General features: G+C 44.4%; 1 protein-coding gene across 1 annotated transcript in view; it reads left to right on the top strand.

The window, feature by feature from the left end:
- The first annotated feature begins 868 nt into the window (after positions 1-868).
- The window catches only part of UVRAG (UV radiation resistance associated), an 87,336-nt gene continuing 63,866 nt past the window's right edge, over positions 869-24,338 (top strand). Inside the window, exons 1-6 of the mRNA XM_083736688.1 lie at positions 869-1,460; positions 12,649-12,766; positions 15,503-15,537; positions 16,734-16,895; positions 17,890-17,964; positions 19,574-19,659. Of these exons, the coding sequence (XP_083592814.1) occupies positions 1,383-1,460; positions 12,649-12,766; positions 15,503-15,537; positions 16,734-16,895; positions 17,890-17,964; positions 19,574-19,659 (554 nt within the window). The 5' untranslated portion in view covers positions 869-1,382. The remainder of the gene's footprint in view (positions 1,461-12,648; positions 12,767-15,502; positions 15,538-16,733; positions 16,896-17,889; positions 17,965-19,573; positions 19,660-24,338) is intronic.

The following is a 24,338-nucleotide window of genomic DNA, read 5'->3' as shown; positions in this document are numbered from 1 at the left end:
AGAATGCATAAACAACGCATATAAAGTGATTTTTCTTTGCCCATGTAGCTGACACAGCCTCCAAAGGATTTAAAAGCAGTCTGAAAGGGAGTGAGAGACCAAGCACATGTTTAACCCATGGAGCTCCATACTGAATACGGCTTCCCTGTTGCATAACTGTCTGTCAAGCAGCATGTAAAAGGGGCACAGGGAACACATGCCCTATATTTTCAGGGCCCTCCTAGGAGGCCAAGCTAGAAAACGGGAACATGTCACGACGGCTACATGGAAGCTCCAGCTTCAGTCCCTGCCCATTAAAAACATACTCCAACATTAAAAACACATTGCAGAACATTGGTGATAAAAAACATAATTAAAAAGCATGATGATAAATAATAAAATTATGGTTGTGGTTATGATATGGAATAGGACATCCCTATTTTCATCTGATAAATTTTGGAGGGTATATACTGTATTGAGAGACAGCCTAATATTAAAATAGTTACCATAATACTAGTCACCACCCACTCACTTTCACAGGAGGTGTGTTGTCAAGCTGAAAGGTGGTATATGCATAAAGAAAGAAATGTGGTAGTGTATAATAATAACACATGCAAATAATAATATTTATTGACATGATTTTTAAACCCACAATTTATAAGGGGAGCTCCCTTTTAAGCAGCAAACATGTTATTGCCCTAGCGAAATGCATTGTGGGCCATAGCATCCCTAAGGCCTTCCTCATTTGTTGCTATGGAGACGGCCTCCCTGCCCTGCTTTTGTCACGTGACAAAACATAGAGCACGTGACGCATCTTTCCTCGCCCCTCCTATTCCACCCCCCCCCCCAGTCCGGAACGCCGTTGGCTTAACCGTCTTTCACCACGTACCCCCGTCGTCCTATCGCGAACGGCTTCTTAAGCCTTCGGTCCCGCCCCTTCCCGAGCCCGCCGACCAATGAGGTTCGGGCTCTGACTTCGCGGCTCTCAGGGCTTTTTGACAGAGGCGGCGTTTCCTCCCTTCAAAGCCCCGCATACAAACAGCGGCGTCGCGGACGTCGGATTGGATCGACGTTGCTGCGGACCAATGAGAACGCGGCGTGGCGAGCCGGAGCCCCTCCCCTTCTCCCTCTTGAGCCAATCGGCGAGCGGCGTGCCTCCGTCGGCGTCTTCCTCCGCGGTTCCCTTCTCGCCCAGCGGTGCGGGGCAGGAACATGGCTCCGTGAGGGAGCGAGCTGTCGGTCTCGGGCGGTTGAGGAGGCCGGTGAGGCGTCGGCGACCGTTCCCCCGCCGCCGTCGTTAACCCTTCCGTGCCCGACGGTGGCGGCGAGGACCCTGAGGGAGGGGGCTCAATGCGCAGGCGCGAAGGCCGCTCCCGCCGGGACGCCCCCCGCGCCCCGCCAGCATGAGCCAGACCGCCCCCGTCCTCCCCCCGCCGGGCCCGGCCTCCCGCGCCCTGCATGCCGAGCTGCCCTCTCAGCAGGTGGGTCGCCGCCCGGGGTGCGGAGGGAAGAGGGGGGTTGCGTGTCCCGCCCCCCTTCATGGCATGGGCACCGGGCAGGAAGAGGTTAATGGGCCCCGCTTTGGGGAGAAGGGCTTAGCAGCCTTGCAAGTAAGCTGGCGAAAGGGCAACCAAAATGGTCAAAGGCCTGGAAACGATGCCTTATGAGGAACGGCTAAGGGAGCTGGGCATGTTTAGCCTGGAGAAGAGGAGGTTAAGGGGTGATATGATAGCCATGTTCAAATATATAAAAGGATGTCACATAGAGGAGGGAGAAAGGTTGTTTTCTGCTGCTCCAGAGAAGCGGACACGGAGCAATGGATCCAAACTACAAGAAAGAAGATTCCACCTAAACATTAGGAATAACTTCCTGACAGTAAGAGCTGTTCGACAGTGGGATTTGCTGCCAAGGAGTGTGGTGGAGTCTCCTTCTTTGGAGGTCTTTAAGCAGAGGCTTGACAACCATATGTCAGGAGTGCTCTGATGGTGTTTCCTGCTTGGCAGGGGCTTGGACTCGAGGGCCCTTGTGGTCTCTTCCAACTCTATGATTCTATGAAAGCCACTCGCCCGCATGGAAAGCCAAGGTTGGCTGGGCTTCAGTCGGCAGAGCAGGAAAGTCTTCATCCCACGGCCACGGGTTCAAACCCCGCTTTGGGCAATAGGTTCCTGCATTGCAGGGGTTGGGGGCTAGATGGCCCTCGGGATCCCTTCCTAACTATGCAAATCTAGTGGTCCTAAGTACTAAATTAGGGGTCAGCAAAGGTTTTCAGCAGGGGGCCGGTCCGCCGTCCTTCAGACCTTGTGGGGCGCCGGACTATATTTTGAAGGGGGAGAAATGAACGAATTCCTATGCTCCACAAATCACCCAGAGATGCATTTTAAATAAAAGGACACATTCTGCTCATGTAAAAACACGCTGATTCCTGGACCGTCCACGGGCTGGATTTAGAAGGAGATTGGGCCTTAGTTTGCTTACCCATGTACAGTGGTACCTCAGGTTACAGATGCTTCAGGTTACAGACGCTTCAGGTTACAGACTCTGCTAACCCAGAAATAGTACCTCGGGTTAAGAACTTGGCTTCAGGATGAGAACAGAAATCGTGCTTCGGCGGCGCTGCAGCAGCAGCAGAAGGCCCCATTAGCTAAAGTGGTGCTTCAGGTTAAGAACAGTTTCAGGTTAAGTACGGACCTCCGGAACGAATTAAGTACTTAACCCGAGGTACCACTGTACTAAATGGTGTGCAGCCCTTCCGTTGGAAATTAGTTTGTATTATCATTGTAGGGTGAAGAAAATAAGGCTGGTATGAATGGAGGCTGCACTTGCACCACGCATTTGTCGATACTGCTTCTGCTAACTTCTTTGCAGTCATAAAAGCCTCCCAGACTGGTTTTCAACAATCAGAAACAAGGTGATTCCTATCCTAAGGCTTGCAATCTAAAAGAACACGAAAAGGAAAGCATTTAGAAGTGGAGGACCAGGGTTGGAAGTAAACGTAAAGTGTTCTCTATGACAAGGGGAGATGAAGCAAATTATATACAAAAACATTGTCTATGTATCCCACCCACCCCAGCTTCTGAAACATTGGGCAAAAAATAGGGGAAGGGTGTAGCCTGCTAGTAGAACATTTGGTTTGCGTGCAGAAGGACCCAGTTTAAAGCCATGGTAGAGCTGCTGCCAGACAATGTGGACAACTTCTTGTTGTCGTTTAGTCGTGTCCAACTCTTTGTGACGCCATGGACAACTAGATGGACCCAATGGTCTGACTTGGTATGAGGAAGCTTCCTATTTTCATGTAGGGCTTCTTTATTATTGAATACCTTAAGGAGGTATTTTGCCTCTCAATAGGTGGTTTGTTATGAAAATGGCATTTGTTTGGATGATGCATGTTCTTTTACCATCTTCAAGTGGCACATTTTTTTTTAACCAAAATTACCTGATTATAAAGGAAATGAGAGGAGAGCCATTTTTCCTCCCTTTACACTAACATTCTTCCTCCTCCCTCTTGTTTACTTGACGGATGTTTTTGTGAAGATCTTGTTGATGTGACTTGTGTGGTGCTGTGAAGCTTGTTTGGAAAGGGACACGGAGCTTAAGCAAATCTGCAGTTCTTCTGTTTGATGGCTTACCTAAATATAGCATAGTGTGTTTGTAGCTTCAAAGCCCAGCTATTGTCAGCTATCTTTTTGAAGTTCTGCTTCAATCAGTGGTGGAAGGGCTCGGTGATCAGTGCAGTTTCTCAACACCGTCCTTTTGAGATTTATTCTGTTGGCAGACTAAAGATATCTTTTTTCCATTCTGTTGTTTGGAACATGCTTTGTGAAATAGAATCTGCCACTTAGTGCCTTCATGCATGCTTTGAGACTGCATGTGTACCATTAAAAGTTTGCCAAGAGATGAAGTAGATACATGATACCTCAGGTTACAGACGCTTCAGGTTACAGACTGTGCTAACCCAGAAATAGTACCTCGGATTAAGAACTTTGCTTCAGGATGAGAACAGAAATAGTGTGGCTGCAGCGGGAAGCCCCATTAACTAAAGTGATACCTCAGGTTAAGAACAGTTTCATGTTAAGAATGGACCTCCAGAACGAATTAAGTTCTTAACCTGAGGTACCACTGTACTGGTCAACTTACTCTGTGATTGATCCCACTTTCCTCCTTTACCTACTCCACAGTTGCAAGGATTTCATTTAAAGCTTGGTTGAGGAACCTGTTCCTCTCTAGGTTTTTCTGGATACCAGTGTCTTTCAGCCCTGGCCAGTGTTATATTGGTAAGGAGTGATGGAAGTTGCAGCCCAGTAACATCTGAAGAGCCCTGAGTTCCCTATCCCTGATTTAAAGGATTAGGCAGAGTCTCTCCTTTAAAGTCTGGCAAGTCAGGTGTATGTTAGCTGCTTGGGTTTTGCTTTCAGATGCAGCACCTCCAGTATTTCCCTGACTATTGCTTATTATTTATTAGCTCTATTTCTATGGCAATCGGTTGTTGGCATCCATCTGTCTCGACTGACAATGGAGTGCACCTCTGGGGGTGAAACCACCAAAGCAGCACCAAAGTTAGTTCCCTGGGCTGCAAGCCTGGGCAGTATGTATGGAGGTCCTGGGCTGCCCAGATGACAAAGCCTACCTTGCTGATGTCGTCCAGAGCAGAGCAAGATGTTTGGCGTCAGCAAAACGTTGGGCCTCCTTCTGGCGCCATCCAGCTATCTTAGAGGCTTCACTCTGGATTTGTGTAGGGTTTACTCCTTAGCCTTTTCTTCTCCCGAAGATAACCTGCAAGGCAGCTAGCAGAGGATTAGGATAATAGTTTTCCTTCTTCTAGATAAGCTACCTTCCCAGGTTGACGAACCCCAGCTGCCCCTCAACTTCCTTTGCAGAGTGTGCAGAAACCACCTTCTTCACCCACCATTGGTCTTGTCTGCTCAATTTGTTGGAGCCTGTCTTCTCATGAAGGGGAAGTCCCAAACTCACTGAAAGTTAGAGACCCATTGGCTTACCCTCACTTGGTTTAGCGGGCCAGTCGAAGCCGTTTCTTGGGTGTGGCCACTGTCACATGCTGGCGGCTTCTAGGAGCCACAGGTGAGAGCTGAGTGCTGGGTGGTGACCAAAGGTGGACAAGCCACCCCAGAAGGAGCCGAACATGACCCCCACCAGTGGCACTACCCCTCCCTTAACACCCCACTCAATAGCTGCTTGGTTAATATCTAGTTCTAACGATTAAGAAAAAGCTGGAATTTCTGGGGCAGGAAATAGTTATAAACAGCATAAGGAATTGAGAATAACATAACGTCCCCAATTAGCCATTAGCATATTAACCTTGATGCTCACTTGGATTACATTTTGTTTACACTGCCAAGCAACAAACATTACTGTAAGCAGTGAAGCATTAGATGTGTCTTTATATTAAAATGAATGTGAACTTCTGAATCTTAAGAGGTAATGAGGTTCTTACAAATCTTTGTTTTCCGATTGGCTGTGACTAGGGAGCCTAGTGGAACAAATCATCCCTATAGCTGCAATTCCCCTTGGAAGGATTTCAGTAAAAATGTTGGGAGCAGTCACGCTGCTGTCAGTTGATCTCTCAGAAGTTGCAGAGCTGCTTTCGGATGCTTGTTTGACAGATGTCATGCATTTCTACTTAAAAACAACCCATTCCACGCTTGCTTTCTCTTAGTTCTGGTTGAAGTGATCACAAGTCTTTGCCATCAAATGTAGTTTGAGCACAAGCTTGATCTCTAAGGTTTGTTCACACATTCATCTTCACGTGTGGTAGCCATGCTAAAATCAGCCAGCCCATGCTAACTTGGTTCTGAGAATGCTTAAGACTCCTAAATTTTATGCTCTGCTGTACAAACTGAACACAAGTACTTATACAGAGATTGCAACACCACTATACTACACACAACATTGAGATATGCTGACTTCAAAGGCAGATACAACCGTGTAAATGTACAACAGTGTAAATATTTGAGATCTCCATCAGCTGCAACTATGGACCGTGAGTAGTTCTTGCACTCAAGCAAGTTAGCTTTCTGCACTGATTCAACATTTCAAACTGATATCTGAAAGGGAAAGTGTTACCTGTTATGTAAAAACCAGTACAGGTAATGGGAAATAGAATACTGCTTGCATTAGAGCTACTTACCTTTGGTTTTTGTTTTTTTTCCAGTTGTGGGTGGAACATGGTTTCTTGCATGTGGCAATGGATTTCATGTCCTGAGTATCTGTGGGGGTTACATGACTGTCTATTATAAAACTAGACATCTCTAAATTGATGTAGGCATAACTTTTGTGATTTTCTGCAGATGTTGTTGTGGCTATTCAAGGATTGCAAAATCCTTTGGCATAGGCGTTCTATTCTTGGGGTCAGCAGGTTGGAGCAGGGAACGGTGATTGTCTGCTTAACATGGTAGTTAGGGTTTTTTATTTCTTTGTTTTTTTGTTTTGTTTTTTAAGAAGCCCATTCGTTTTAAAACAGGGTAGAACTTTTACCTGTTAAGTCCTCCTTTTTGTCTGGTGCTTGTTGGATAACAAGACTTTCAAGATGTCATGTTGAAAGTGTTGGTGTACATGGAAGAATATAGTAAACTTTGCATTCTTGTATCTAGGGAGCTTTCATATCCCTTTATTTTTTCTGTTAACAGGAAATGAGATTTCATTCTAAATGCCTTCTGCTTGGCTGGAAATCGGCCAGTTTACTTACTTAACTTTTGAGTCCTGTGAATTTCTTCAAGCCATTAGCAGGTTTTGGACCAGAGGAGGTTTGTTTAAAAACTTAGCTTGTAGCTATGTCTGGATAGCTATGCACATTGATAGTTGTCTCAAACCTCACAATTGTACGATATCCAGACTTGTTTTGTTTTGTTTTCTGGTGTTTGTGAGGGCAGCTGTCAAACTACATTGTAGGCCACAGAGAAAACTGTGTGGTTTGGCATCTGGGCAAGGGACTGTTTTTGACGCAGGAAGGTGTGGGAGGCTTTTGGAATCTGTGGGATAAACTCGTAGCTTTCTGCTAAAGCAGCTTTCCTAATTTTTCTATGAGTAGAAAGTAGGTATGACGTCCATACATACCACTTCCACTTCCCTGCTAAGGTCTTTGCTTTAACTCTGCCAGATGGGCGGGGTACAAATAAATTATTATTATTATTATTATTATTATTATTATTATTATTAACTTCACAAATATTTGCATGTGGAAAATATGCAGCACAATCCTAGGCATGCTTCTACTGAAGTAGGCCCCACTCATTTAGGGTTGCATTTTGTGATAGTTCCTGCAACTTGGAGTTAGCATTTTTGAAAGCAAAAAGTGGACATTGCCGCCTTTCTGGGGAGAGGGTTCTGGCATTCCTAGTTTAGAATTGCAGCATCTTCTGTGAGTTGAACTTTCCTGCCAGTTGGGGCTTATTTGTACTTCTGTTCCTCTGGTCTGTTAAGATCCCTGGGATTTTGAAAGAAATAGTTGGGGCCGTGTTAGAAACTCAGATACATCAGCTAGGTGCCAAATACCTCCTTAAGCCAGGGTTACAGTCGCCAAAACGGAATGCTTAGTTGCCATTTTGGGGCCAGACACCTCGAAAGGTGTATTTTTCAATTTGACTTTTTAGTGCCCGAAATTCATTCTGATTGTGCAGATGAAATATAATGGATAGAATTCTGCAGGATGTGCTGCTAGTGTGTGAAAACAGTCAAGAACCATGTACCTTCACATGGTGGACACATTAGGTGCCACCTGGCACCTGGGCATCTTCACTTGGTTGCAAGTTGCCGATAAAAGGTAAAGGACCCCTGACAGCTAAGTCCAGTCGCAAACGACTCTGGGGTTGCGGTGCTCATCTCGCTTTACTGGCCAAGGGAGCCGATGTTTGTCCTGTCCTCAGACAGTTTTTCCAGGTCATGTGGCCAGCACAACTAAGCCGCTTCTGGTGAACCAGAGCAATGCACGGAAACGCCATTTACCTTCCCGCCAGAGTGGTACCTATTTATCTACTTGCACTTTGATGTGCTTTTGAACTGCTAGGTTGGCAGGAACTGGGACCGAACAAGGGGAGCTCACCCTGTCGCGGGGATTCGAACCACCGACCTTCTGATCTGCAAGCCCAAGAGGCTCAGTGGTTTAGACCACAGAACCACCCGCATCACAAGTTGCCGATAGGTAAAGAAGAAGAAGAAGAAGAAGAAGAGTTTGGATTTGATATCCCACCTTTCACTCCCTTTAAGGAGTCTCAAAGCGGCTAACATTCTCCTTTCCCTTCCTCCCCCACAACAAACACTCTGTGAGGTGAGTGGGGCTGAGAGACTTCAAGGAAGTGTGACTGGCCCAAGGTCACCCAGCAGCTGCATGTGGAGGAGCGGAGACATGAACCCGGTTCCCCAGGATTACGAGACTACCGCTCTTAACCACTACACCACACTGGCTCTCTGGTAAAGGGACCCCTGACCATTAGGTCCAGTCGTGACCGACTCTAGGGTTGCGGCGCTCATCTCGCTTTATCGGCCGAGGGAGCCAGTGTACAGCTTCCGGGTCATGTGGCCAGCAGGACTAAGCTGCTTCTGGCGAACCAGAGCCGGAGCGGTACCTATTTATATACTTGCACTTTGACATGCTTTCGAATTGCTAGGCTGGCAGGAGCAGGGACCGAACAATGGGAGCTCACCCCGTCACGGGGATTCGAACCGCTGACCTTCTGATCGGCAAGTCCTAGGCTCTGTGGTTTAACCCACAGCGCCACCCGTGTCCCTCAAGTTGCCGATAGTCAGGTGCAAAATCCCCCTAGGGAATTCTGAATGCTGAGTTGGAGTGGACTTTGCCGGTTTCCTTACTTCTTTCTCCAGGGGAGAAAGCAAATGCTCCAACATGACTCTGATACTGCAGCAGTCAACACATTTGACACTAGTATGAGGCTTCTGGTCGTTGTCTAGCACAATTCATGAGGAAAAATGAATAGAAGGAGTTGGCTACTATGATGAGAACTTTGATTATTAATTGGCCCAAAATGTACTGCACTTTTATCAGCAAACACCTACACAAAGTAACAGTTACAGTTTTTCATACCTGCATTGTAAACTTTCACTTACCTCTACAAAGCCACGAAGAAAGTTTAGCAAGAATGTTTAGTAGCACAATAATAAGTGTCATTTAAACTAAAGCTATTTTCAGTTGGTCTAGACAGTTGTCCTTAATTCCAGGAAATAAGTTCTGCAACTCTGCAGGATTAAGTGGTAAAACTGGGTGGCATGATTTTTGTCTTATGTAGTGACTACGAAGACATTTTGGCACAACATAAAAGCACGAGAGGGAGCTTAGCATTGTGGCCCAGGAATTCTTTGTGATTGCAATGGGGAAACCTCTGTGCCTTTAGGAATGGGGACCTTGTGTGCCAGTGAGAAGTAGGTTCCCTGAGTTTGGTTGGTGCATTCTGGTCTGTCTATTCTGGTCTGTCTACCCTTCTTCCTTTCAGATAGTGTTTAATCAAGAGGTGCCCGGGTTGAGCCTAGCTGTCAGTCATAACCTTCAGCAACCTGGGTACCAGTTGGTGTACTGTACTTCTGCATGCTTGAATCCCTAGAAGATCTAAATATTCAAATTGTGTTGCCTTAAAAGTTGAGGGGTTGGAAACTTGTTTTTGACAACTTAAAAAAACTTTTTTGAACAGTGATTGAGGTCTTCAAACAAGCAAGGAGGTAGGCTGTAGTAGTGCTGTCCAGGCTTTGTAGGTAAATCTGCTCTATAATTCTCATGTCCAAACCTTCTATAACTGATTTAGAAAAATCACACAAAGAGATTAAGGTTAAAATACCAAATTCTCAGCATGCACTGTACATTAGAAATATTCTAATAGGCAATAAAATTAATCAGGAGTATGAAGCATAACGAAATTAATATACGCAAAGAAGGACCAGTTGAGAATATTAATATCCATGGCAACACTGGCTAATTCGTTTTTCTTCAGATGCAATCACATTTTGCACATCAAACAGAAGACAGGATAGATAATGTTCCATAATAATTGTAGCTAAACCATGCTGTACTACTTAGCCATTTGATAACCACAATTTGTGCCCTGTAGAATTTCACCATGCGTTCTTCCAGTCAGACTTCCGATTCAGGCACATTACATGGTGCTAGTTGTCAGAGTGGTAGAGAAAGCTTGTCAACCAGTAAGTTGGGCAGCTTAAAGATGTCAGTCTGTGGTGTGGTGTTAGTCATGGATCAATTGCAGCCTCAGATATTCTCTGGGCTTCCCTTGTCTGGCATCCGCATCCATCCAGCGCAGAAAGAGTTTTTTGTATTGATAGCCTCTGCATTTTACAGATGATGGAACATTGTGTTTACCACGGCTGAATTACGAAGAAAGTGCTCCGTCTTAACTTTTCAGCTTCAGGTCCTCGTAGCCTGCCAAATGGTGACTCTAGTGTAATATGAACAATACAGGGGAAATGTCTGGAAGAATCTGATACTTCAAGGCACAAATTGCCAAAGAAGATACCCCAGAAGCTTCTCCAGCACTTATTTTGTAAGCCTATATGTTGCTTCTGGAATCCTCTTCATGAGATTATAGGAGTTCTGAGTTCACCCTCTGCAGATCGTACGCCCCACCAGCTCTCTGAAGCTGGGTAATCCCCCTTCTGTTATTCTGGAACACTTAGTTGAAACCTGGTGGTGGAAAGTGAGGACAGAGTAGTTCAGGAAATGGTTTGAGGAAGTGGCAACCCCTGAAAGGAGAGCCTTGAAGTGTAGGTAGGGGGTAAGCTTGAGGGGCTGAAAGGGTTTGCACTGCTTATGTGAGGTTCCTCCAGGCAAAAGTCAAAAGAGAAAGTCAAAAGAGGACTCTGTTACTTGTAGGTCACCAGTTGATTGCAGCCATATTTAGACAACGGCTGGAGACCGCAGAGAGAAAAGGCATTCCTATCCATATTGTGCTTCTCATTTGTGTGCAGCCTCTTTCAGATCGTACCAGGTGTGCAGGGATGTGTGTGAAATACTAATCTTTTCTTACCACTGTGGAAAGTAACACAACAGCTGAAGGAGGTAGGGGAAAGTGACTGTGGTACAGTGCTGTTGAAAAAAGCTGTTAATTCCTCTTAGGGCTCAACCAGACTTCCTTCTCTGCTGTGTTTCTAGGCACAAGTCCAAGTGGGATTTTGTTGTTGTTCTCCCGGTGCTTTCTCTGGGAAAACCCGTGTTATACCGCTGATTCAGAGCAAACGGCATCCAAATTTTCCATGGACTGCCATTAGCATGGTAAAATACGGAGTTTTCCTGGGAAGGGTGGTGCAAATAGAAGTCTGGATGAGCCCCTACTCTGCAAAATCCTGGTGGTTCCATCCTTGTGTACATAGAAAACAGAGACAAAATAGTTCTTCTGCTCTTTGGCTTACTTCAGCTTCAGTGTTGGTTTGTGAGATGCACCCAGGGGTGGCTAATGTTTTCAGTAAATGTGCAGCAAGTCAAGGCCACTGGGGCTGAGAGTGCCGCTCTGATAATTGGCGCAATTCTCTAGTCTAGGCTTAGCCAGCGTGGTGCCCTTCTGATGTTGCATCATTTCTGGCCCTGATAAGGAATGTTTGGCAACAGTTGGGTATGGTTGGTGGCACTCTTGAGGAACCCTAAGAAATTTGAAAACCTGTGAGAAGTTGAAATCCTGTGCTTCAGTACTTTAAGGGGAAATTAGGGATCAAAGAGGTGTACGGTGCTGTGAAACATGCTGAAGTTAGGAGAATAAAATTACGTTTTACTTGGATAAAAATTCAGTTTTTACATGTTGAATGAATTGCGTGGCGAGTTCCCGCCTCCCCCCTCCAGAAATAAAGACACGAGACACAAGAATTCGAGTTAATGGGTCCAATTAGGCCACAACTTTATTGATTACAGGAATTGAGCGGTATTGGCTTAGGCATTGGTCCTAACAACTAACTGGCTGCAACCCGTTTGCTTGAAGACTGATAAGGGATAACCACCAGTAGGGGGAGTCCTGCTGAGGCACTTCAACTAGGAGCTCACCCCCCGGAGTTACCTCTTGGGAGCATGTCGTGGGCCCACACCTCCATAGGCTTAGGACAAGGCCACACCCCCCGGAATCCTTTATCAGATTACCCTTTGTTTCGGAGGAAGGTGATGGCGCTGCTTCTCCCCCCTCATCTGCATAACAATAGAAAATACCCACACCAATGCCTAACCGCCAATACCGTGGAGTTGTGACAGATTGCTACGAGGTAGGCGAAAACCAAGTGGCCGGTGCCAATCTGCCAAATGGAAAAATTCCTACCAGGCCCCTTGACGGCGACCGACGGGAGTCCATGGCAACGTCAGAGAGCCTAGCCTAACGGGTGGGAGGGAAGGGGAAATAACCTAGCTGGCTGCTGCGCGGAAAAGAGGGAAAGCCTCGGCCGTGCCAGACCTAAGAGCAGCAAGGCCACGCCCCCCGGGCCAGCCGATTGGCTGACCGGTGGATGACACGCCCGAGGCTTCCCTGGCATTGCGGGGGCTGAAACCAGCCCCCGCGAGTGTGGGGAGGGGTGTGAAGCCCGCAACCCCACCTCCTCTCTAGCTCAGAAATGGCTTTACGTAACGAAGACTCCTAATTTTGTTATAATGTATGTTGTGCATTTTCATCATCATGCTCATGTTGCCACTTCCATTCTTAAAATTTTGTTAATGTTTCTTTACAGCGGCGTCTTCGTCACCTGCGGAACATAGCAGCACGGAACATTGTTAATAGGAATGGCTATCGTCTCCTGGACACCTACTTCACTCTTCACTTGTGTAATAATGCAAAGATATGTAAAGGTACATGTAAGCCAATTCCCATAATTTCTCTCTCTCTTTCTTTGTCCTTATATGATCTAATCACAGTTTTCCAAACTTTTCATGTTGGTGGCGCACTTTTAAGACATGCATCATTTCGCGTCACAGTAATTTAGTTTTACTAACAAGCCGGAGGTTAAACTAACCCCTTATAAGAGCGTTCGCATGACACACCTACACCCTGCAGCCGACGTGCTAACGTGTCGTGACACACAGTTTGGAAAGCTCTGCTCTAGGTTAATGCTTAGGCTGAAACTAGATAGCATGGTAATGTCTAAATCATTAGGTAATGTCTGCTGCTGCAAATCAGTTCATGTGACATGATTGCAGCATGAATTGCACCTTGCAAGGGGAAAGCAAGGAAGTAAAAGAGGAAAAACCAAAGTAGGAAAACAATACTTTATCCGTCACAGGCCAGGGGAGAGCAGGAGAAGGGTGTTTGGGGTGGCTGGTTTCAGCATCTCTTGTTCCTTATCTCTTGTTCAGTTTTGGCTTGACATTTATGGACCACCCAGTGACTTCTTGGCAGAGCTAGTGTTTGAATCTTGGTCTCACAAGGCCAAATCTGATTCAAAGAAGGAGGGAAAATAAGTCTCACTATGTGTGTGTATGTGTTCCTAGGGAGTTGATGCTGTCTGGGCTTGAGAAAGTATAGGAAGTGTTGAATCCTGATCAGTGAAGTTTTAGACTTTCCTAATCTTTGAACGAGAAACTTTTTAAAAACTGAAATCCTTCAGATTCTGCTCTGATTGAATTCTGTAGTTTGCAACCCAAGTCCGTTTTACTAATCCCCAAGAAACCTTATAGCTTGATCGCTCTCAACAGCCACAGTAGTAGCTACAAAAGGATTAACAGATGCCCATATACCGCTTAGTGTACAATGTCTTTGGGTGTTTACATCTCCTGTTTCTGTGGTCTGATGTCCCTGCCTCTGTATACTGGCAAGTAGATGAAAGTTCATCAAGCTGTTGCAGGCAGCTGCAATTTGCTTTCCTGTCTGCTGTGGACACAAAGAATTTAAACCGTGCCACCCCCTGTGCCTCTGACCTGTCCCAGACTCTGCCCAGTCTTTCTTAATATTTTTCTAAGGTGCTTATCTCCATGGTAGCTAAGCTTTGAACTACCATTAAGAATCCAGAATGACCTCAGTGCTTGCGTTCATAGTCTTTGCCACTGGATTCTGTGGCAGGATTGAGGCCTAAATATTCCCACTTACACCAGCTCTTACACTGAAGAAGTGAAAGATAAGGGACTGGAGCTGCTGAGGCAGTAACCCTAGCAGTTTGTCCTTTTAAAGAGACTCTTCCTAACAATCTTTTCAATTCAGGGTGGAGGAGCTATTTTTTTCAAAGTCTCAGAAACGATACTGAAGTGAAGCTAGGAAATCATTCCAGGGACTGTTCCTTTTGGAATGCTTACTTTAAGTAGTATTTGTAGAATATGTTGCAATGCCATCGTTTGACATTTTGGATGAATTTGATTCCCCCCCCCCTTCCTAAAATAAAATAATGTAGCATGCTTATATTTGGAGTTGAAAAGATTCAGTTTCTGCTCATGGAAAATGTAAATGTTTTGCTCAGAAAAAGTAGAAACAGTGTACGTTTCCCATAGTAGTGTCAGGCTCACTTGTTTCATTATAAACTCCTATTTTTATATTTATTTTTGCAGATTTTCCCATCCCCCCCAAGTAGGCATGTGGTAAAACAATATGGTGTAGAGTGTTGGACCATGCACTCACTCTAACTTCTGGTTCCTTAGAGAACAATCCTATGCTGCTCGTTATGATGGCTTTATATTACCTCCAGCATCGGAGACAGTATGCTCCTGAATACATAGCTGGCATGCACAAGCGGGAGACATCTGTTGCCCTTTTTTGTGGCCACTGTGAGAACAGAATGCTGGACTAGAGAGGCCTCTGGTCTCATTCAGCAGAACTGCTCTTATCCATATTTACTCTTAACACAGTCCCACTGTGTTAAATGGGCATTTCTCTTAGGTAAACGTGTATAGGTTTGCAGGTTTAATCTGATTCCTCACATTAAAAAAAAGAATGTGACAAAAGCGTGTAGAGGTTTTTGTTCCTAGCAGCCAAATAATTTTAGCTTAAACCAACGTCTGGCTGAAGCAAATGAACATTCTTCTTTGAGGCACTGCCTGCCTTCTGGAATAAAAGCCAAGCAACTGTTCTGCAGTAGTATTTAAGTTTGCAGTTCAGTAGACCTAGAATGAACCTAATTCCAGTGCTCTGTGCATGCATGCCTATTTTTTTTTATATTTTAAACCTTAGCATTTGCAACTCCTGAAATATATTTGTAAAAACGGACTCTCACTTAGGCTGCTAGTGCCCCCTTCCCCGTCCACATTGAATCCTGCAGGTTTGTCTGTTTACACTGTGTTCAGCCTGCCATTTCCTTTCCCTTTTTGGTGCCATCATGATGTGGCAGTGATGGATTTTGTGGCCACCTGTGCTTCCCATTCCCCTGGCACCATGTTCCCCTTGTTCATGGTCAGGGCAGCTAATTTTCCATAAGGGTCCTTCATTATTATTTTGAATGAATCCTTATCAAATTTCTCCCTAGAATAAAATAATTTTCTTGGTAAGGGTTACCTTTCATACAAATGTGAAAATCTTTTCCCATAGCATAAGTATCTGCTCTGTATCCCAGACCTGCACAGTCTGACCTCTAATGCTCTCTTTAATTTTGTTTCCTTTTCTAGAATTTTATAAGAGTGAAGTGATAAAGAATTCTCTGGTAAGTTGCCTTCACTATGAGGCTTCAGCAAAGTTCCAGATTAATCTTTTCTCCAAAATGTCTAGATATTTGAGTGAAACATTGTTCAAACTGTCTCAATGTTTCCATTTGACATTATGTGCAAGTTGGCAAGCAGCGTGCGTCGCTGCGTTAAACCGGAGACTGGCATTAGTTTTTTTTAGGGCAGCTGAACGAGGCTTTGTTTCCTGTCATGTAAACACAGAGCTGCTTCTGGTCAGAGTTTAAAACACTGTTAAAACTTGCAATAAAATGTTTGGTGACTGTGCATGCTGCAAGGAGTGATCTTCTGGCAATCTCTTCTCTTAGCTGGCCTTAGATTTTCCTTTATAGCATGAATATCAGTAATGTCAAAGGATTGATAGGCCTTGTTCACCAATTGGAGTGTCCCACCAAGAGTGGGGGAACCCAGGATCCTGCCGACCTGCCAATCACATCCAATTCACTAGTCATACATTGGGTTACGAACGCTGTGGGTTGTGCGTTTTCGAGTTGCGGACTGCGCCGAACCCGGAAGTACCGGAACGGGTTGCTTCTGGGTTTTGGCGCTCGCGCATGCGCACAAACACAAAACGGCGTCATGTGCATGCGCAGAAGCACCGAATCACGTCATACACATGCGCGGAGGGTTGTGAACACTGCGGGTTGCGAACGTGCCTCCTGCATGGATCACATTCACAACCCGAGGTATGACTGTATTCAGGAAAAAAAACCAAAACAAACACAAAATAGGCTCCAGAGAAGAAAAGCAAGCGCACACACACACACACACACACACACACACACACAAAGTTCCCTTCTTTTTTGGGGGTTGTTTGTTGCTGCCTTCCCTTTCCCTTCCCTGCCCATCTATTCCCTCCTCTTCAGCCACCTTAATCTTTTTTTTCCAGAGCATTTTCCCTCCCAGTGCTCTTTCTGCTCTAGGGCCTATCTTACTGTAGAAAACTAGAGAGTTGTGTGTGTGTGTGGAGCGCAGAAACTTCATGGGCATTGGAAACTTTCATAGGCACCATTGCATGGCTGTGTTGGGGCTGCTAGATAGAGCACGTTCTTTTAAAAACATTGGATTAAATGAATCAACGGTCTGTCTGTATTGGTATAAGGCAGCTTAATGCATGGTCAGGTAAAACTTTGAACATTTTCAGTATACTGTAGCCGTCTCTCTCGTTTCACAACAGAATCCAACATGGCGAAGTCTTGACTTTGGTCTTATGCCCGATCGCCTCGATACGTCCGTTTCCTGCTTTGTGGTGAGGATATGGGGTGGCAAGAATGACACCCATCAGCTGCTGATAGAGTGGAAGGTCAATCTCGATGGACTCAGATATGTGGGCCAGCAGGTAAAATAAAAACATGCTGCTTTCACTAAGGGTTGGCTAGTTAGAGGAAGTTTCAGCAGACATCTGTTCTTGTTGGGCTATCTCAACAGATCTCTTTTAAGTATCATTTTAAGGACAAAGTTAGTAAATGCTGGACAAAATTGTAATGGGACAGTGAGATTCTGTTGCTCATCTTGACAACTGACCCTCCACACTGGTGAATGGTCGACTTACTCATGGGTCAGTAATTTTACACTTTCCCAGGTTTCAAAAGAATAGCCTTCATGTTTACTGCAGTGTTTTGTATCTTCTTCTTTTTTAAAAAAAGAATAATACTTTATTTAGAATTCAACAACAACACAGGAAAAAACCACAGTAATTGCTACATCAATTCATTACAATTAACCAATTTTAACAATATATAAATTGTAATAGAAAAATTAGACAACACCACTTTTAACTTACTGTAGTTTTCATATTTATCTCTTTATCTATTTCTTAACAAATCAAAGAAAGACCAAGAAAGGAGGCCCAAAAAAAGAAAAAAAAGAGGAAGAAGAAGGGGGGGGGAGAGAGGAAGGGGAGTAAAGGAAAAAGAAAACATAGTAGAAATAATAACACAATGAGTCTAATCGGAAGTCAAATGTGCTTATTTTGTTTCATTTTATATCTTCTTTTGAGACTAACCTTTTTAGTTTTGTTTTTTGCATTTAACTTTTGTGAAGTAGGCTCGTACCCAGGAAAACTTAGGCTGCAATTTTTATTTCTTTTTAGTCTTTTAAGTTGCCACAATACTTGCTTCTATGTTTGCATTTTGTGACATTTGGTCTGGGAAGTGAATGCCTGGGACCATATTCCACATTCCTCTCCTCTGTTGGGCAGATGGTGACCTTGGATAATTGAAGGAAGTCTGTGAACTGATTATTCCTGTAATGAATGTTACCTTAACTGCTAGGAGAACTAATGAAATTAAAAATCAAGTTCACTGAATCTATGGCACTGTTTTAATTAACAGATACATGCTCGTAGCCCCAATGAAATTATTTTTGGGCTGAACGATGGCTATTATGGAGCCTCATATGAACAAAAGGTAAGGATACATATATTGTATATGTCATTAGTGTTGTATATAGGCTTCAATTTTTCACATGGGAGCTACAGGTAAGCCACAGATTGGAACCTACATAGTAATCCCTCTAGGGACAACCACCTCAGTTACCATAAAAAAATAAGTCTGGTGGTTTGGTATGAATAAAACAGCAGCCTCTCTGGGTGACAGCTCAAAGAGCTGAATACCGTATTGGCCTGAATATAAGCCTCATTTCCCCCCCGAATTCCGACTGAAAAGTTAAAGTGCAGCTTAAATTTGCGACCTTACAAAAACTGGCTTTTACGATATCGCTGCTGAAACAGACATACGGTAAAACGGAACGGGTGTGAGTGCCTGCGGAATTTTAAGGGAGTGGCTTATATTCAGCTATTGTCTTTTTTTCTTCCTCCCCTTGAATTTTAAAGGAATTTTAAAGGCTTATATTTGGGCCAATATGTTATTTCTTACAATTATGTGTGACGGCTACTTGATAGAAGTTTCTGGCCTTTCTACCTGAGATGTGGATCTTGCCAAAGTCACCCGATCAGTTTACGAAGGCAGGGTTAGCATAATGCGCTGTATTCACAGCTCGCCGGGGAGATAATTTTGATCTATTTTACCTTTTGGAAGATCATGGGTTTCAAACAGTTTTGTTGAGCTGCTTTTAATCAAAAGTGGAATTTGGAGACTTCCTACAGCTACTAATTAAATGAATGGGTGTGTATGGGTGTACTTGCTCATTACATTTGGAATCTGAAGGGGAAAGCCAAAGGGCCATGTTAAGATCTGCAGACATAGTGCACATAGAAGCATTTCCGGTTTGCGGAGTGTTCAACTTCCAGTTCAAAATGCAGCTACAATCCTTGGGCAAGCTGTTCTTATTTTATAGCTCATGTAAAATTGGGGTTGGAGGAGCTGTGGGAATAAAAAGAAGAAGAAGAAGTAGGGCTGAGTGAGCTGGTATGAGCCTCATATATAAACTGACAAAAAAAGTTGTATGATAAAGCTTGGAGTATTTTCAATAGTCTTATTTTATTATTGGATGTGCGATTCCCCTTCAAAGTGGTCCCTGTCTTGTACTGAATATGGGCGTAGCCTTCTGGCTCAGCAGCATGTGGGGATTTTTCCAGAAGCAGTGAGCAGTTGGGCTTTTGAGAGAGTCCTCTGCTATTGACTCCTTCATTTATGCCCTACCATTCCCAAGCGCTTTCTTCTCTGGTGGGAAAATACTTGCGGCAGGGGGAGGGAGGCAGGAATTACACCATTGCATATATTGATCAGCTAAGCAGATTAAAAAGGGAAATTCTTTCCGCGCTTTCCTTAGGGCAGCATGGGAACTGCTGTTTATACTTAAGCTGCAGATAATTAAATTTTCCCTTGAACTCCCTTTTTGGCCTGCTGGTGCCTTACAGGGCTCGTTTCAAAAAAGTGTTCTCATTTAGCAACTGAGATAAGCATAAGAGATGGGCAGTCTTAAGTAGATGACTTCAAGATACCTAGATACCCTGGTGGAAGGGGAAAACAATGTAAAAAGGCCTTTAATAGGGAAATGGGACCTAATTTCAGTGTTATAAAAAGCAATTAATCAGCTACCCTGTTTGCCTTTAAGGGCCTCTCAGGAACCCAGAAGAATAACCTCCTCCAGGTGGATCAGAACTGTGTCCGCAACTCATACGACGTCTTCTCTTTGCTGAGGTAACTCTTTTTAAATCCTGAAATAGAATTGCTGGCACAGATAGTGATATAAAAAGCATCACTGTCAACAGGCTGAACGTGCATAGCTTTTCAAGAGGTTTCCTCATCATGTCCATTATTGTGCATATAGCATTGTTGTGAAGATGCCTGGATGGTGATTCTCAACTCCTAGTACATGGTCTTGGAAGTCTAACCTTGATGCTCCTTAGGATTACTGCAGACCTGTTCCTTCCACAGTAAAACTTTTAGAGAGTTGTGCTTACTGTGGGTGGAGTTAACTGGTGAAGATTTCCCCACCACTGGAAGAAGTTGGAAGTGTCATACTAAAACGAACAGTGTGGTGGGGGGTGGCCTGTGTTAGCACAAGACCAGCTGTGCTTCTCAGATGAATAGTTGCCTTGTCTCCAGTGTTTGCCTGATGTTGTAATGATGCATATTAGTAGCATAATACTCGATTCTTTGCTTCTGTTCCTTCCTTTTCTTCCCCCCTTATCGAACGATAAGTTCTAGCAAATATAAGTGTTTTAGTTTGGCCATCTCTGCTACCAGTGGCTGCAAGTTCGACACTTCCGTTGCGCACTCTGGGGAGCAGACATATGGGTTGGAATCTCAAGTGGTACTTAGGTGAGCCTTTGTGCTTGAGAGCGCTCAGTGAATTTCTGCAAAAAATATATTAAAGGGCCTCTTGTTGGATCACATTATTGGCCTACCTAGCAAAGTATTGTCTGCACAGTATTGTTCAGCCTTCGCCAGCCTAATGGGCTCCACATGTTTTGCACTATGGTTCCCATCAGCCCCAGCCAGCATCTGATAGGAGTTGTAGACCAAAACCTCTGAAGGTTGGCGAAGGCTGGACCCATAGTAACAGTTCTCCAAAGTCTTGAATCTTTCTCAGCCTTGTTTGCTACATTTTGATACAAACAGCGTAAGGTTCAGAGGGCAAACGCAACGTCCTGCTTCTCAGCAACCGACCCCCAAACCCCTCCCAAATCAAACACATAAGTCGTAGGAAGAAGTATGCCTGTCATGGCACTACATGTGAAAATGATGGTGGCTGTATATTCAACCACAGGATGGTGTGATACTTAGTTGCTTTAATAGACTCGTAGTTTCCAAGACATGAGAAATAATCCCACTTGCTTCTGTACTACAGTGGTGCCTCGCAAGACGAAATTAATCCGTTCCGCGAGTCTCTTCGTCTAGCGGTTTTTTCATCTTGCGAAGCACGGCTATTAGCGGCTATTAGCGGCTATTAACGGCTTAGCGGCTATTAGCGGCTTAGCGCCTTTAAGAAAAAGGAAAAAAACTCGCAAGAACTCACAAGACGTTTCGTCTTGCGAAGCAAGCCCATAGGGAAATTCGTCTTGCGGAATGACTCAAAAGACGGAAAACTCTTTTGTCTAGCGAGTTTTTCGTCTTGCGAGGCATTTGTCTTGCGGGGCACCACTGTAGTCTGACCTCATCTGGAATGCTATGTCAGGTTCTACATTCCTCATTTTGAGAAATACTTGGATAAGTCTGAATGAGGTCAAAGGAGGGCAATGAAGATGGTTCAGAGAACAAGCCCAAGATTGAAGGAACTTGAGTACAGTGGTACCTTGGTTCTCAAACGGCTTAGTTGACGAACAAATCGGCTCCCAAACACCACGAACCCGGAAGTAAGTGTTCCGGTTTGCGAATGTTTTTCAGAAGCTAAACGTTTGACATGGCTTCTGTTTGAGTGCAGGAAGCTCCTGCCGCCAATTCGGAAGCTGAGCCTTGGTTTTTGAACTGCTTTGGGAGTCAAACGGACTTCCGGAATGGATTAAGTTCGAGAACCAAGGTAGCACTGTATGTTAAGCCAGGAAAAGAGAAGACACAGGGAAGACACAGTGATGAGGAACGGCTAAGGGAGCTGGGCATGTTTAGCCTGGAGAAGAGGAGGTTAAGGGGTGATATGATAGCCAGGTTCAAATACAGTGGTGCCCCGCAAGACGAACGCCTCGCAAGACGGAAAACCTGCTAGACGAAAGGGTTTTCCGTTTTGGAGGTGCTTCGCAAAACGAATTTCCTATGGGCTTGCTTCGCAAGACAAAAATGTCTTGCGAGTTCCTGCGGGTTTTTTTTTTCCTCCCCCCCTTTTTCTAAGCCGCTAAGCCGCTTATCAGCTGATCTGCTAAGCCGCTTATCCGCTAAGCCGCTAATAGAGCTAATCCGCTAAACCGCTAATGGGATTGCTTCGCAAGACGAAAAAACCGCAAGATGAAGAGACTCGCGGAACGGATTCTTTTCGTCTTGCGAGGCACCACTGTATATAAAAGGATGTCACATAGAGGAGGGAGAAAGGTTGTTTTCTGCTGCTCCAGAGAAGCAGACACGGAGCAATGGTTCCAAACTACAAGAAAAAAGATTCCACCTAAACATTAGGAAGAACTTCCTGACAGTAAGAGCTGTTCGACAGTGGAATTTGCTGCCAAGGAGTGTGGTGGAGTCTCCTTCTTTGGAGGTCTTTAAGCAGAGGCTTGACAACCATATGTCAGGAGTGCTCTGATGGTGTTTCCTGCTTGGCAGGGGGTTGGACTCGATGGCCCTTGTGGTCTCTTCCAACTCTAGGATTCTATGATTCTATGATTCTACGACAGTTAGCACTTCTCAAATACCAGATGGCAGGACTAGATCAGTAGGCTTAAGTTATGAGAGAATACATTTTGGTTGGACCTTAGAAGAAACATATTGATTCTAGGAGCAATTTGAAAATGGGATCATGTAGTGGGCAGTGGGGTGTGGCTCTTCTTCATAAGACCCAAGGCTTACTCTGATTCATGCAAGACTGAACTTGGTGTTAGGTTTCAAAGTGCCCACTATTTCTACTGATGATCTGCCACAGTTAGGGTAACTAGTGCCCTGATTGATTGATAGACCGTGTGTACTTATATGCTGCTTTTCCACAATGAGCTGTGCTCAAAGTGGCATACAGCAAATGTTCAAAACATTCAAATACAAATACATGAAATGCAAAGCATGTCAGTATATTCAGAAGTTGCCCAACTGAGCATTGCAAGTTCTGTATGTGTGCATGGATAGACATAACTGAAGTTTGATGGCCTAATAATGAGCATAGTATGTGTTGAACTCTGCTATAGAATATGCTCTGGGCTTTGCACACAGCCTTACTGAACTGCTTGTCCAACTTGCTCAGGCCTTTCTCAACACCTCTCAAATAATGGGTAGCCAACATGGTGTTGTGCACTAAATCCCATCATCCCTGTCCATTGGAATCACCACACTGGATTAACCCTGTCTTAAATACTCTTCAGAATTGCTTTGGAGTTCAAAAACTCAAATTTCTATATTGCAGCTCTACCAGAAGGTGTCACTCTTGCCTTGCAAGAATTATTATAGGGCATTTCTTCTTCTAATGAATGGGTGGTAGAGCAGAGCTGAACGTTGGCTGTTTTACTCATAAAGTTGTCTTCTACAAGCAGTTTAATATTAGAGTTTTGATTCTACAGAAACATTGGCTGTCAAATTCCCAAACAACTGAGTTATTTATATACGTGTAGTTAAAAGCAGGTAGAATGCTTGCTGCCTAAGACAAAATTAACTTGTCAGGTATATGATACAAGTACTGTATTTTTTGCTCTATAAGACTCACTTTTTCCATCCTAAAAAGTAAGGGGAAATGTGTGTGTGTCTTATGGAGCGTATGCAGGCTGCACAGCTATCCCAGAAGCCAGAACATCAAGAGGGATTGCTGCTTTCACTGCGCAGCGATCCCTCTTGCTGTTCTGGCTTCTGGGATTCAGAATATTTTTTTCCTTCTCCAAAAACTAGGTGCGTCTTATGGTCTGGTGCGTCTTATAGAGCAAAAAATATGGTATGTCATGCATTCACTTAAATGATCACCAAGGGCTTATTTAGTCTAGCATCCTGTTTCCAACAGATAGATGTTTCTGTGAAGGATAGCCCTTCTCCCACGTTTGTTCTGCTTATTCAGCATGGATTCTTCCAGGAAGTGCTACCACAACTAATAGCCCCTGGTAGAATTATGAGAGCCTGCTGGATCAGGCCAGCGGCTCATTTTGTTCTCACAGGCTGACCAGGTGCCCATGGGAAACTCACAAGCAGGATTCGAGCATCTCTCCCCTCTTGTGGTTTTCAGCAACTGGTACTCAGAAGCATTGCTGCTTCCACTGTGGAGGACAGAGCATAGCCCTCATGCCTAGCAGCCTTCAGTAGACATATCCACCTCCTCTGGGAGGGAGTTTTGTTGTTTAACTATTAGCTGCAGAAAGAGGTACAGTGGTGCCTCGCAAGACGAAATTAATTCGTTCCGTGGGTTTTTTCGTCTTGCGATTTTTTTGTCTTGCGAAGCACGGACTTTGGAAAAGCTTCAAAAATCACCAAAGTCTTCAAAAACCTCAAAAAAGGCTACCACAACGCGTGCTATGAGTTGCTCCTCGAAGTGAATGCACGGTTTTAAGAAAAAGGAAACAAACTTGCAAGACAAAGGAAACAAACTTGCAAGACGTTTTCGTCTTGCGAAGCAAGCCCATAGGGAAATCTGTCTTGCGAAGCAACTCAAAAAACGAAAAACTCTTTCGTTTTGCAAGTTTTTCGTCTTTCGAGGCATTCGTCTTGTGAGGTACCACTGTACTTTATTTTATCTATCCTAAATCTTTCAAAATTCAGCTTCATAA

This window comes from Podarcis gaigeae (assembly GCF_964106915.1).
Source record: "Podarcis gaigeae genome assembly, chromosome: 4".
Lineage (NCBI taxonomy): Eukaryota > Metazoa > Chordata > Lepidosauria > Squamata > Lacertidae > Podarcis > Podarcis gaigeae.
The sequence above is the reverse complement of the archived record's forward strand: the minus strand, read 5'-3'. Positions and strand labels throughout refer to the sequence as shown.